Here is a 14,977-nt window from a genome sequence, read left to right as displayed (position 1 = left end):
CTCTTAAATAAACCTGGTTCACACTAATTTATTATGGACCACTTATAATAGAGATACTATGGTCATTTTATTAATTTTTAAAAAAGGTTACTATGTTAAAATAATGGTCATTATGTTAAAATAAAAGTGATTATTTTTATAAAGGTCATAAGAGATAAAAAAATTTAAAATGAAAATTTTAAAATACTGGTCAATATGAATAATATAGGTCACTAGGTTAAAATTAGGATCATAATATCATACTTTAGGTTTGCGATAATATTAAAAATCACACAAATTTTATTAAAGATTACTATGTTAAAATTAAGGTTACTATATTTAATATTAGGGTCACTATGTTTAATATTAGGGTCACTATGTTCAATACAAAGTCAGTAACGCACATGTAGAACTTCGGGTGCACAATAATATTATTGTGAACCAGGTTCATACAAGTTTTTCTGATAGAACGGTCTTTGGATTATTTCAAAATAAAAGCACATCCGCCAAAAATAGAACAAAAAACCTATAACCTATTTTACAGGTTATATATGACATGTGTCCATATGTGATTGGTTAAAAAAAATTATTTTATTTTAGCATTTTTTTTAATAATAATGATTTATAAAAAAAACTTAAATTTTAAAAAAATTAAAATAAAACTAACTAAAATTAAATAAAACCCTCCCCCTTCCCGAAAGCAACCCAACCACCACCGCCGGCGCCTAGAGTCCCCTACCCAGAGATGGCGGTACCTCGTCTTGACCAGCCCCTCCCCTGAACCACCTTCCCAACCCTAAAACCCCCTATCTCCCATCGAACAACCTCATCTCCCAACCAGCAGTCGCCCAAACCCATTTCCCATTTCCCCATCACCTTGCGGCCGTCTCTAGGGTTGTACAGAGTACGGTTTGGTGCGGTTTGTGGTATGAAAATTGTGGTGTGGTTTTTTAAAATGATCAAATCGCGGTTTGCGGTTTTGTGCGGTTTCCAAAATTATTGAGACCAAACCGCACCGCAAACCGCACTTTAATGCGGTTTGCGATTTTTATACTATATTTTCATTAAAATTATATAAAAGAACTAAAATATATGAGCTAATTTTTTACTGTTAGTTAATTAAAGGTTAATAAAAAGAGTTTAATATTTAAAATATCAACTAATAATTATAATATAAAATAAAAGTTTTGTTTTAAAAAGAATAATTACAATTTTAATAAAATACGGTTAAACAGCAAACCGCACCGCACCAAACTGATCTTGCGGTGCGGTTAGGTGCGGTATTTTTAAAAGTGCGGTTTGGTGCGGTTTGAAAAAATTACAAACCGCACTTTTGCGGTTTGGTGCAGTTTATGGTCCAAATCGCACTTCGAACACCCCTAGTCCTCTCCACCCCATTTCCCAGGCGCCAAAAGATGGAACGACGCCACTGAGCTAATTCTCACTCTCTAAGTTAACCCACCAAGTCGAATCTTGGGATGAAAAATGTAAAATTCCCGATTGCTTGAGGGCTAGATAATTGGGGGTATTTAAGAAGAGAGAAAAAGCTCGAATGAAAGAAGGAGATCTTCAAGGTTTTTGAAGGCACCGGTGTAGGGGTGAAATAATTCTAGGGTTTGATGGAATTTTGAACCCTAAAACCACCACAAGATTTTGGGTTTTTAGAGTTTCGGGTGGTGGTTCAGGGGGAAGGGGTGGAGACGCACAGTGGAGATGGTTTGGGCGCCGACGAAGCAGGGTATTAGGGCGGGCGGAAGGTGGTTCAATAGAAAAAAGTTGGCGCCGTGGTAGGAGGCTCTGGCCGCCGGCGTTTATGGGGAAGTCGGCGGTGGGGGTGGCTGCCAGCAGGGAGAGGGATTTTTTTTTAATTTTTTTATTTTAAGTATTTTTTTTTTAATTTTAAGGGTTTTTTTTAAAATAAAATTGTTAAAAAATATTGACCAATGACATTGTGACCCGTGTCACTAGTAACCTATTTAACAGGTTACCAATCAGTTACGTTCTATTTTTGGCGGATGTGCATCAAAGAGTTATTTTGAAATAATCCAAAGATCGTTCTATTTTTGAAAGACCGGTGAGAGGTGGTGTTATTCATGACAAATTTTCCCATTAAAGTTAGGGGAAGTTAAAACATGAAAATTCATAGATTCTTCAAGTTCAACACACACTTGTTTATATATATACGTTTTTTTTGGAGCATCTTATACATGCATGAATTTCTTGTGTGAGTATAATATGTGAGTCTTGTATCTCAAGCTAAACATATCACGTTGCAACGCGTAACGCACCCATTGGTGTCTAAGACTTAAGAGTTCGTAGTTTCAATACCATAACATGTTTAAAAATGTCCTTGAACAACATTCAGTCAGTTTATGATATACTTCGTAGTTCTTAGGTTTCATACGATGAAGTATATATAATCAACTTGATGATGAACTAATTGATTCATAGAAAACGCTTGATTACAAGAGAAATTCCCGAAAGTAGAACGAAATCAATACAATATTAATGAGCTTCAGCAATGAAAGTGATTAAGTGATAATCTTAATTAATGAGAAAAACAATTATCTAAACACCGCCTACCAATTGCAATTGAATATTTATACATTGTCTTCATTCCACGCTAATGATATCCTTGCAGTAGAGACGTCTTCATTATTGCGTGGTACTACATTAAAAGAAGAATTTCTTAAAGAAGAACAACGCATTTTCTAACTTTTGATACACAAGCAAGCATAAAAGTAATAGAACGATCAAAGAGCAAGCCTACTAACGAATGACAAAAGTTAATATACAATGCAAGCATATACAAGTATAAAGAATGATCAGTGTGCAAGGCTACCCATGACCGACACGGGTGACTTGCAAGCCTACCCATGACGGACACGGGTGACTTATTACATAATATATAGCCAATGTAGGTTTGATCTTCGCAGTTACTTCTAATTTAAAACCTCTTGTGTGTCACAACTCACAAGTGTATAACTACATTTCATTTACTAGTTCATTTTCCTCCCTTTATACGTAAAGTTTATACTTAAATAGAAAACTAAATAAATTTAACTATTTTCAAACATTGCTGCAAAGATCAGTATATTGATAATCTTGACACGTTTATATGCATGCTACCTAATTTTAATATTAATAAAATTCTAGTTTTCGTAGATACCAAATAAAGGTAATCTCAATTTCTTTATCTCAATATATTAAGTTATAATTAGGTTTTAATATGTACGTATTGTTATTCCCTTCATTCACATAAAACTAGAGCTGTCAATTCGGGTAAACGGGTCGGGTTTGAGTCGGGTTAGTGTGAGTCAAATCATCTCGGGTCGGGTCAATACGGGTTAATGTCATAACATATGTGGTTCGTTTTCGGGTTGGGTCATGCTTGAGTCGGGTCACATCGGTTCATACATCTTATCGGGTTTGGTTCGGATTAGTAAAAGGTCGGTAACCTTCGGGTCGGGTGAAAAATAGGTCGGGTTAAATTCGGGTATTTACGGGTTTAAACAAGTTAGGGTCGTTCTCGGGTTCGAGTCGGGTTCGGTTCAAGTCAATTATTTACGGGTTATAATCAGGTCGGGTCATTCTCGGGTTCAAGTCGGGTTTAGTTCAAGTCAATAATTTACGGGTTATAATCAAGTCGGGTCATTTCCAAGTCGAGTCATTCTCGAGTTTGAGTCGGGCTCGGTTCAAGTCAATAATTTGCGGAAAACATGTTTCGTCCCTGAAATTCGCCCATAAAACATGTTGTGAAACTAACCTTGTAAAATTCAAAGTGAAATATTGAAGGAATAGAGTTAGGATTCAATTTCCGTTCTAATACCAACATGAGATAACGACCTACACATATTGATTCAATAACAATTCGGGTTGAATTTGGGTCAGGTCAATAACAAGTCAGGTTGATTCGGGTCGGGTTGAAATTCGAGTCGGGTTTGTAGCTAGTCGGGTTAAATTTGGGTCGGGTTAGGAATAGGTCGGGTTGAATTCGGGTCGAGATAGGAACACGTCGGGTTGAATTCGGATTTTGACGGGTTAAAACGGGTTTAGGTAAATTACGGGTTACATTCGGGTCGGGTCGTCTTTAGGTCGGTTAATGTTCGGATTCGGGTCTCAAATACTCGGGTCAACTTGGATCTAGGGTTGGTTTCAGGTTGGGTTAGGTCGGATTCGTGTCACCATTTTTCGGTTTCAGACGGGTCGGTTAATAGGTTGGGTTAGGGTCCGTATTTCGAGTCAGGTCAGGTTTTGACAGCTCTACATAAAATTTTTCTTACGATCAGTTAGGTACTAATAATTAACAAAAGAGATGAGATCTTAATAATTGTATTAGAATTTGAGAAATCAAATAATGTTAATTGCCTCAGTATTTTTAATTGACATAAATAACATGCATTCAATTGATAGATGATAATCTAAATGCAGGTATTTCCCCCAAAGAAAAAGATAGTCTATATTACTTCCTCAATGTTATTTTAAATGCAACACTTTAACTTTTTCACTATTCATTATATTTCTCTTTGACTAGCTTTAATGATTTTTAGTTACAGAAAATAATAGTTATATGAGATCTTGATAGATTCATACCGATTAATTCGTTGTTATTAACAAATTTGTATAATTTTTACATTAAGTAAAAGATGTGAAGTATTCATATTGAAATAACTCATTAACGAGCCCAATATTACATTGCATGTCAAAGAAAATAGATTGAATATTAAGCCAAAAAGATAAATATAAGACACATCCAAATTATTATTATTATTATTATTATTATTATAATTACTATTATTATTATTATTATTATTAGTTTTTTTTGCTTTTTACAAGGGCAAATTATTATTTTAAGGTGAGGAGAACACCTTAATCTTTTATTTTTCCTTTTTGTTATCCTTTTTTTTTTTTTTTTTTTTTTTTTTGTAAAGTTCCCAATATATATACTTGCTAAATTTGATAATTTATAATTATGGAAAAATTAAGTCACTTGGGATCTTTTTTTAAATTGTCTCATTTTATATTTTATTAACACATCAAATTCTTATCATTTCACTAAAAAAAATAATTAAAAAAAAATTATTATTGTTCCCTCAAAAAAAAAAATTTTATTAATGACTAGAATAACAGCCGTTGGCTACTATGTAATGAGAAGTGCTGCATATAAAAATAATAATAATATTAAAATAAAATAAAAAAGGTGTTTATAAACACAAGTACCAAATGGAGTACAAAAAACCTCAATGCAGAAAAGAAAAATGACACTTAATAATTTAACAGACTAAACTACCTTTTTAATTAATTATAACCAATAACCCCATCTATAATAATCCTATCTTCCTCTTATTCTCAAATCTCAACTATGAATGCAGGGAAACCAACAACGGGCATCTTTCTTATGAAAAAAGCGACAATCTTCCCCATTACCCTTCAATATTGTTGATTTTCCAATATTGATCTTCTAATTAATCTTCTTCTGCATTTCTTGTTTGTATTTAATTCATATTGAAAAGAAAAAAAATAAATAAAAAATCAAGAGTACCGGCTACTTTAGCCGGTAGTTAGCTCCGACTATTGGTACTTAGATCCGGCAATACAAGGCAACTATTGGGCAGAGGAGCCGGTACCTCTCGCCAAGTACTGGCTCCTCCATTCGGTACTCACTGCCGCCTAACGGATTTGAGTGCCGGTAGTCGACGCCATTTACCGGCACGAGATGACAATAGTCACACTACCCAACCCATTATTTTTTAGTAATCCAAATACTTCCTACTATATATTCAATTACTACAAAGTACAGACCCTATACATCATAGAATATTGTATAACTTACGAAGTATTAACTTATATAGCTACATGGAAGGGATTGTCATTGAAGTTAGATTGGGGTGCGGGTGCCAAAATATTAATATTATATAGCTAATATTATTTATAAATTCTCTATCATTATGGATCTTGAAAAGTGGAAAAAAATAGCTTAAAAATACGATAAACAATCCAATGCCAATATGATTATCCCAATAGAAAAGAGAAAGTAAACCAAGAGTAAAGAACCTTCTATATAAAATCTCAAGGATATCATCACGTGGAAATAGTGAGAAAGATTAGTGTATTTGGCATCATAGGAATTTCCTGGCTTACAATGCATAGATATAGTTGTCTGCATGACAAACTTAGAAAAAAATAAAGTACGTAAAATCATGCATGTGTATGTAATACTCTTGTATTGAGAAAGAGAGACATGCATAAAGTGTCAAAAAATGGGTGTGATATAAGGTTTTATTTGCTAGCTAGTATATATAGACAAATGTTATGTTGTCTAGATTCTAGGCCTTACTTTATTATTGTTGCATTCATGTTGTCATATACAAAATTTTGAGATATAATTGCAAGTTGATTGCTAGACGGGGTCCTGGAGGTGTCAATTCAGATGATTGATTAGGGTCAATTTTAAAAGTTGAAGCATTATAAATTATTGTATCTATGCGAGTTAAAATTTAAATTGGATATTTTTCACGTCGGTTTCAGGTTGGATCAGGTGTGTTTTTGATACCTCTAGATGACATGTATATATGTGAATGAAACGGCCCCACCATTTCGTACAATTTTAGAGAAATAAAAACGATAAGTAAGGAAGTTGTCTGATACAAAGCGAATCTAAAGATAATGAAGGATGCGATGTTTACAGAATAACAAGAGCAAATGATGAGAATCGTACCCAAGATCCCTTAAAATTGGAAAGGAAACTCTAACCAGCTGAGCTATCCCTCACTCTCTCAATATGAATTCAGAAAATGTTATTAAAAAAAATAATTAAAAATGTAAGTAATTCAATTCAGAAAATCTTATATAGTATGACCAGTATTAATCAAAGTATAAGAAATATATTGGTCATACTATGTACTCTGTATAGAACTGTAGTAATACAAGGTCATACAAAGTACTAGTACGTAGTACTATATATAGCAGTACGTAATATGAGGTCATACAAGATTTGATTGATAGAATGACTCAAGTTGCAAATCAGGGTGTTTTACTGATGAAAAGGATTTAGATTCTCACAATATTTTTCTGTTGGTGTAACTAAGTACGGACAGAGTAAACATACAGTACAATGCGTGCAAGTAGGAAATTTTCTAGTTCAAATTACCGGTGTACGTAGTGTAGTCAATATTGTTGAGGCTAAGTCATCAGTTGATTGACAAGGAACTATTTTAACAGTGAAAAATCTACTTATTATGTAATTATATTAAGCTAAAGCATAAGTATAAAAATTAAGGACTTAGCTGCAAGATTTGTTTTATAAGTAATATTGAATGCAGCGTCTTGGATTGGTGTTACCTATCAATCAAGCTTGCACTAGATATGTTTTGCTGTGTCATTCTCTTTAATTTTGTTTGATCTGAAAGTGTACGTATCATTGTGCCATTTAACACATAGCAGTTCATGTTTGGGATTGTAATTCATGGGGGATTAGAAAACTCTGTGTTTGATGAAGGGAAGAATGCAAGTAATGGATTACTAATCAGTGACAATACTGATAGGAGGAACCTTAGGTCTTGCTGTAGTCTGGTAGACTAAGTACTTGTTCTTTTCAACTTAATTTCAGTTTAGTTCGATTTATTTCCTAATTTCATTCTTTCATAAGCAATTCAGTTCAATTCAGTTTAGTTTAGTTCAGTTCATTTCAGCTCAATTTAGTAAATCAGAACAGGCCCTCCTAAATGAGCTGATGATCTACGTACATGCTAAATTAGTTAAACTATGATGATTTAGTAAAATCTTACTATATAAAGTATTGAATTAAGTCATGAGTTGTTTGCATTATTGTCAATGGATAATACTATTTTCTCTCCTAAATAAAATGGTTTTTGTGAATTTCCCCAATTTGCATTTTCACCTAATTAAAAAATTACAACAAAAACTTTTCTTGAAAGAGTATCTCTATAGATAATACCTTAAGACTCTCCTATTTCTAATGGATCGGGTATAGTTTTGTTTAAATTAAGAATATAAATCATGTCTTTCTTTTCAATTTCATTGCTTTGCCATTCTAATTCAAATGACTTCTCCTTTAAGAACAAAAGCTTCTTATAACAGGATGAATTGTTCTTTTCTTAAATTATACAAGATTTTTGGTCATCTTACTCTTTTTTTTCTCTCTCTTTGAAGGCGTTTGGTCATCTTATTTAAAGGTACCCTATCTTTAAAGAAAAGAGAAGGAAAAAAAAAAAGAATATCTTTCAATTTATAACTGATTCTTATCTAGGATTTAGTCTCATAAAACTCTAAAAGTAGCACAATCGGAATTAGTAGAAGTCAATAATTACAAATAAAAATATCTAGATCAATTGGAATTAATCATATTTTTAAAATGGGAGGAAGGACAGGAGCATCTTTGGTTCCAAAATTTCATTTTGAAATAAAAAACAATCATTGTTAACACTAAGAAAATAAATTTGGAAAATACATATAAATGGAAGTTTGAGAGTAAAACAAAAATTACTTATATTTTCTTGCTTATAAAGCTTATTTCTTTATGTGGAAAATATTCAAATAGGAATATTTTCATGCATAAAAACGAAAGAGTCAAAAGACAATAAAACGATAGGCTTATAAGGCTTTATTTTTTTTCTCCTCTCTTTAAAATGCATGACATTCTTTTTACATTTAATTAAGAGAAATGCATGACCAATCTAATTTAGTATATAGTACAAAATTACTAATAATTAATGAATAAATTAATTTCCTTGCACCAACCCCCACTTATTGTAAAATTTTATCATCTTGCTACAAACAAAAGATTCGCAATGATGCATATATAGAATTTAGGAAAAATTCATGGGAATAATCCCACCTTTGGGTCATTCGTTTTTAATAATCCCACCTTTGGATTATTTTTCAATAACCCGACCTTTACCCCCTATTCTTTTTTATTGGTCCTATTTTACCTGAAACCGGTTGAGGAGGTAAATTTTTTTTTTTTTTTATTAATTTACACGTGTCGTTACTTAATTGGTAAAAAAAAAAAAAAAAAAAAAAAAAAAAAAAAAAAAAACCCCAAACCCAAACCCAATTCAGCCACCACCATCCCTACCACCACCCAAACCCAAACTCTAGAACCACCAGACCTAAACCCCAAAACCACCCCACCAGCCAACACCGACGCCGCTCAACCCCCTTCACCGCACCCTTTCCTCATTCCGACCACCCTTCCCTGCACTCCGTTCACTTACTCCTCCCTTTTCCGAACACCAATCCCCTACTGCAATTCGGCTGCCCTACCCACGAACTAGCCCTACCCACCTAAACCACCACCGGAATGGCCTGAAAACCGCCCCTCTCATCTTCCCAAGCACCGAAACCCTACCCTCTCCATTTCCCAAGCCCCGAAAACCCCAAAAGAGGTGGTGTTGGTGTTGAAGCTAGAGAAGGGGAGGGGACGGGATTGGGTTTCGAGGCTAGAGAAGGGGGTTTCAGGGATAAGGAAGAGGAGGGGGAGGGAGGGGGTTGATTTCGGGGTGGTTGGGGATGGTGGTTACGGAGGACAAGGAAGGGAAGTAGGTGGTTCGATGTGTGGCAGGTGGCTGCTTTGCTTTTGATTGATTATGCAGGTGGTTGCGAGGGGTGTTTAAAGGTGGTGGTCAGGTGGTTGCTGGGCAGTTTGGGCTGGTAGGTGCGGCAGGGGAGAAGTGATGATGGTGGTTGGTTTGTGGCTACCGATCGGTGGTGAGGAGATTAAGGGGCTGCAGCCTGCGGTTGTTGCATCTAATTGGTGGTAATTGGCTCGATCTGGGTGGCTGAAAGTGGAGCAGTTTTTTTTTTTTTTTTTTTTTGTTTCTTAATTTTTTTTTTTAACTTTTTTTGGACCAATGACAGGCTGCCACGTGTCATGTAACCTGTTATAACAGGTTACATGACCGGTTGGGACCAATAAAAAAGAATGGGAGGTAAAGGTCGGATTATTAAAAAATAATCTAAAGGTGGGATTATTAAAAACGAATGGTCTAAAGGTGGGATTATTCCCATGAATTTTTCCTAGAATTTACAATAATTTATATGAAATATATAGTACGGATAAAGCAAATTGTTTCCATTAAAAAATAGTTCGAAAGGTTAGAAGAAACCTTAAATATACAAACAAAAATGCTATTGTTCCAATTATTTATGAGCATCTTTTAATTATATAATTATTTATTTTATATCCTTGACATTAATAGATTTTGGTGGGGTTACAAAATCTTTAGAAATCTTAGAAAGCCAAAATCTAGTGAAAATGTCGACAAAATAAGGGCACTGATATTAATATACTATATAAGAAATAATAGCAACAAGCACATTTAAAAATATAAAAATAAATGTATATAGTGTTTTTTGCATGATAAGACTTACGTATCAAAATGTACTAAGGTATTAAATTTCTAATATCTGCCAATTGACAGACTTCGCCTAAAAATGGTCAGTTCTATATTTAATGTTCTACTACACAATCTTACTTTAAATGCTCTTACTGCATGATGCATTCATACATATTAACATATATCAAGGCATTCAAACAGCTTTCTATAAATATCTTTTTGGCGTTCTATACATAGAATATACTATCTCATTCAAAATGTATTAGTCTTTTCAAATTATACAAATATATAATTTATATCTATTAGAGAAAAGCACACATACAAATATATAAGTAGTATATAATTCACTCCTTCGCTTTATATAAAAATAATTGTCGCATTAATGATTGGTATTTTATGATTGAAAAAGGTTATCAACTTTTTAAAATTAGTAATACGTTGTGATTGGTTTTTACAAAATACTCTTATCATGATTGACTAATGGATAGAGAGTGTGTATAAAAAGTCAAATTACTGAATAACTCTATATGTTTTTAATGATAAAAGGTTAGAATAATGTGACTACTATTACATAAATGAAGGTATCCTTAGTTGTCACACTAACCTTTTAACTTTTATTTCAATATAGGATCGAGATGACGCAGAATTAGAGAGATCTCCATTTTTAAAAAGGGCTTTATATCACACTCAAGAAACCACACCAAGAGAAACGAAAGAAGAGTGAAGTCCTCTCCTAGCTTGATTCTATTTATTAAACAGATTAATCAGGGATTTACAATAATAGGAGATTGGATTATGTCCTCATGCTATAAGCCAATGACTCAGTACTCTTAATATCATTATCACCACCTAAGAAAGATTGAATGCTATCAATTGTATTTGAAAATGAAGATATGTACTAATAGATAATTTAGCAAGTAAGAGATTGAAATAGAATCTTACTGTATGGATACTATCAATTATTACTCTAGATTGATGAATGTAGAAGCTACAATAATGCAAATATCACTGCACCCTTTAATTAGATTAGCTAGCTCATATGAGGAGTACACGTCTTATCTTACTAGTCATAGGTCTCGAGTTTGATCCCTTAATTAGCATTGATATATAGGGAGAACTTTTCTGTGATGGACACTCATCTGTTAAAAACGGGTCTTGGCCGTACTTGTAAACCAAGAGAAGGAGTCCACTTCACGAGTCCAAAGAAGGTTCCATCCTAAAACCACATGGCAATAGGTGGAGTAGCCCTTTAGCCTTATTAAGTGAATAATTCTTTCTTCTTTAACCAATGTGGAACACTTACATGTGGTGATTCTTGAGAGCTCTAACCTTTAACAAAACCCACCTTGAATCTAGAATAGCCAAAGCTCATATTGTTTTCAATTTCGATTGATCAAATTTAATCGCAAATGAAAAGAATTAAGAACAACACTTGCTTCGGTCCTAGACTAATTATAAGTGTTAATAACCCAAGTGCTTAGATCTAGCTTCATAGTAATGCGTACAAATCGAAGAATTTTGATTACACTCCCCTTCCCTCAAATATACATCAAGTAGGGTAAGAGTTTATCTTTGTAATGTTACATACCTTCATGTAATTTTATTAGATCCACATATTTAGTATAATTATACATACTTATTCATGTAAAATATTGAATTTTATGAACAGAGTTATAATATAAGCTGAAGGATATTATTGGTTGGACCTTATTATTCGTATATCTCTAACTTTATTTATTACTGTACAATGTTTTTTTTTTGACAATATTTAAGTACTATTTATATTAGTTCTTGAGAATTTTCAAGGCTCGGAAAAAAAGTTCTAGAGAATCTTCATATATAAGAGAACTAATGGCTTTAGTTGATGAACATTTTGGATTATTGTACGAGGAAGAAAAAGCGTACAACAATAAAGTGAAGTTAAATATTATATTTTTGAATAAATCAAGTGATTCACTTAATCAACCAGGTTTTTTTTTTTATTTTTTTTTTTTTTATTTTTTTTTTTAATTTCAAATCATGTTTTAATCATATTACCCATTTGATGCTCGATTATACAGATTATTTTCTCCGTTTTAATGATATCAAAGTAGTAAACGGATATGATCCACTATAGTTAGTGGACGTTCCAATTAGTGAAGAAATTAGAGCTGTGGTGTGTAAATTATTTAAATATTTAATGATTTAGGATTGAACTTGATTTTCAATTAATTTGATTATTAAATGGTCAAGTAAATTGCTGAAGTATCCAATTGAAGAGATCTCCGATCTTTTGATTTGAAATAATGTAACCAATGATTAGTTGTTGGATAAATTAAGTCAATTGAGTAGTTAAATTTTAAGTCGTTTAACCAGATCAGATATAATAATATTTTTAAAAAAAAAAAAATTATTAATCAGGATTAATTCAACTCTATTCAGATCATAAACAAACTCCAAACAATCTTAACCTTATAAGAAAATCCATCAATGAACAATTATTATTGTAAGCAAAAAATTTCATTAATTTAATAAACATCAACAATATTATTATATAAAGGTAATAAAACGACACATATACATACCTCTTGATAATTGATGATCTTGGAAAAGAGCATAACATATGTAGTGGATTATACTAAGAAAACCTCATCATCATATTACTAGAAGATCCACCAGGAGAAAATGAAGAATGATCATCTCCACTACCACTTCCACTACCACCACCACCTCTTCCACTTCCTTTCTTCTTCTTTTTATAAGGGATACCCCTAGCCTTAGCTTGACACTCCCTCACCTCCCTAAGATACACCCTTATAGCCGTACCGGCAAAAGGGTTAGTCTCCGGTGGTCCTCCATTCTCCTCATAGGCAGCACGAAGACGGCCTATGAGGGCATCAAGACTACCCCAAGCTTGTCTAAGAGGGCAAGGACATGGAGCCGGGGGTTCGGGTTGGCCATAGAACATACACCCGGGTACATGGACCTTAGTCTTACCAAATTGGTCTAAGTAACGGAGGAAGTCTAAGACATGGTGGCTTGTGCATTGAGAAAGAGGGACAGGAGGATGTTGGTTCCTTAGGTATTGACCAAAAGTGTTCCAATCTCTTCTTTTTTGTGACTCATAACGGCTAGGTGTTGGTGAAGGTGGAGGTGTTCCTTCATAGTTTTGGGGTGGAGAGGAGGATGAACCTTCCATTATTATTATTTTAGGGATAGCATATAGAAATTAGTAGTGCATCTAATTGTGAACTATGCAATATAAGATTTATATTATATATTAAGGTTATGGTGTTACATTAGATCATGTAGAAAGTGGAAAATGAAATGAAATGAAAGAAATAAACATAGTAAGTAAATAAAATTATAGAGGGGTAGAGGAACAGTGTAAAAGGGGAGAATGAGATGGATTATTATTAGTAACATCCCAAATGGAGGGACCTACTTTTCAGTGGACATGAAGTGGGGTCTAATTATTGGCAAATTTTCAAGCTATAATTTATATTCTATAGTATATAGTCTTGATGGTAGGATTTATCGAATGATTTTCTCTTATAATAATTATTATAGATTTATTTTTGGGTGGGGGGTCATTTGATGTGTGTCTTTAGTGTGATATTGTGCTTCATTTAGTCCTGTGTACAAACAAAGGCACAATTATATGGGCACTTTTGATGTAATCCTATGATGAGGGAGGATGACGTTAATGTTAAGGGGTATTAAACTTGATTAGTGAAGTAATTATATAGCGTTACACGAGGTTTCAATTAGTTCCTCGTATATAATTAGTTGATCACCTTTTTATTTGCTAGACAATTATGGGACGATGCCTCAAATCTTTATTTAAAATATAACATTTGTAGTATTTAAATATTTCTATGGTTATTTTTAAGCGCTACTTGCCTGCAATTAATCAAAACTAAAGTGATCATTCTTTAAAAAAAATTAATAAATAAAAGAAAAAAGGAAATTTCTCATTTTTTAGCCATAAAGGATTGCACATACTTAATGGTAACAAATTTTTGTTAATAAATTTTCCCTAACATGACAATATTTTTGTATTTAACCATTAATTAACTTAATTAAACAATAATTACCCTAATAATTAATAAAAAAATTAAAATCAGCATCCCAGCTACCTTAGCTTGCCCCCACCTTCGCCACCTTGATCCCTACCTCGACCACCCCCTACCGGCGTCGTACGGGTAGACACCTGATTGTGTCTCCCCCAAAACCAAACCCAATGATGAATATCTTTCACGTCATTAATTATCGAACGAGGTGAAATGTGAAAGAGTCCCGTGATGCACTTGTATCTAATAAAATACTTCCTTTTGTTTTCGAAAATACTTCTTTTCGTATCCTATTTATGAGAAACGTCCAATCCAGTTTAGTTTAGTCCATAATCAAGGTCCAATAATTGTGTAGTTGTATGGGGCTTGAAAAGACCTTTCCAACGATACATTATAAGCCCAATTTCGAGTTATAACGAGGAAGTTATGGTCAAAATACTAAAATGGATCAAAACGAGTTTTATGTGCGACCCAATGATCAATTGGAGGGTCCACTAATATTAATTATATTCCTAAACTAATTAGGATTAATTATAATCTTTTATAAGTTTCTAAAAGATGTTAACTATTTTTTTTTGAAAGATAAAG

At 33.1% G+C, this 14,977-nt stretch overlaps 1 protein-coding gene across 1 annotated transcript; it reads right to left on the bottom strand.

Moving 5' to 3' along the window:
* Window positions 1-2,399: 2,399 nt before the first annotated feature.
* LOC110686233 (protein LIGHT-DEPENDENT SHORT HYPOCOTYLS 10-like) lies at window positions 2,400-13,709 on the bottom strand. The gene is made up of 2 exons (XM_021862854.1): window positions 12,902-13,709; window positions 2,400-2,647 (listed from the first exon to the last, which is right to left on the bottom strand). The coding sequence occupies exon 1, from the start codon at window positions 13,513-13,515 to the stop codon at window positions 12,955-12,957; it is 561 nt and encodes a 186-aa protein (XP_021718546.1). The 5' UTR covers window positions 13,516-13,709; the 3' UTR covers window positions 2,400-2,647; window positions 12,902-12,954.
* Window positions 13,710-14,977: the final 1,268 nt, after the last annotated feature.

The sequence above is a fragment of the Chenopodium quinoa genome, unplaced genomic scaffold (assembly GCF_001683475.1).
Source record: "Chenopodium quinoa cultivar QQ74 unplaced genomic scaffold, ASM168347v1, whole genome shotgun sequence".
In the NCBI taxonomy this organism is placed as follows: Eukaryota; Viridiplantae; Streptophyta; class Magnoliopsida; order Caryophyllales; family Amaranthaceae; genus Chenopodium; species Chenopodium quinoa.
This window is presented reverse-complemented; position numbering and strand designations above follow the sequence as displayed.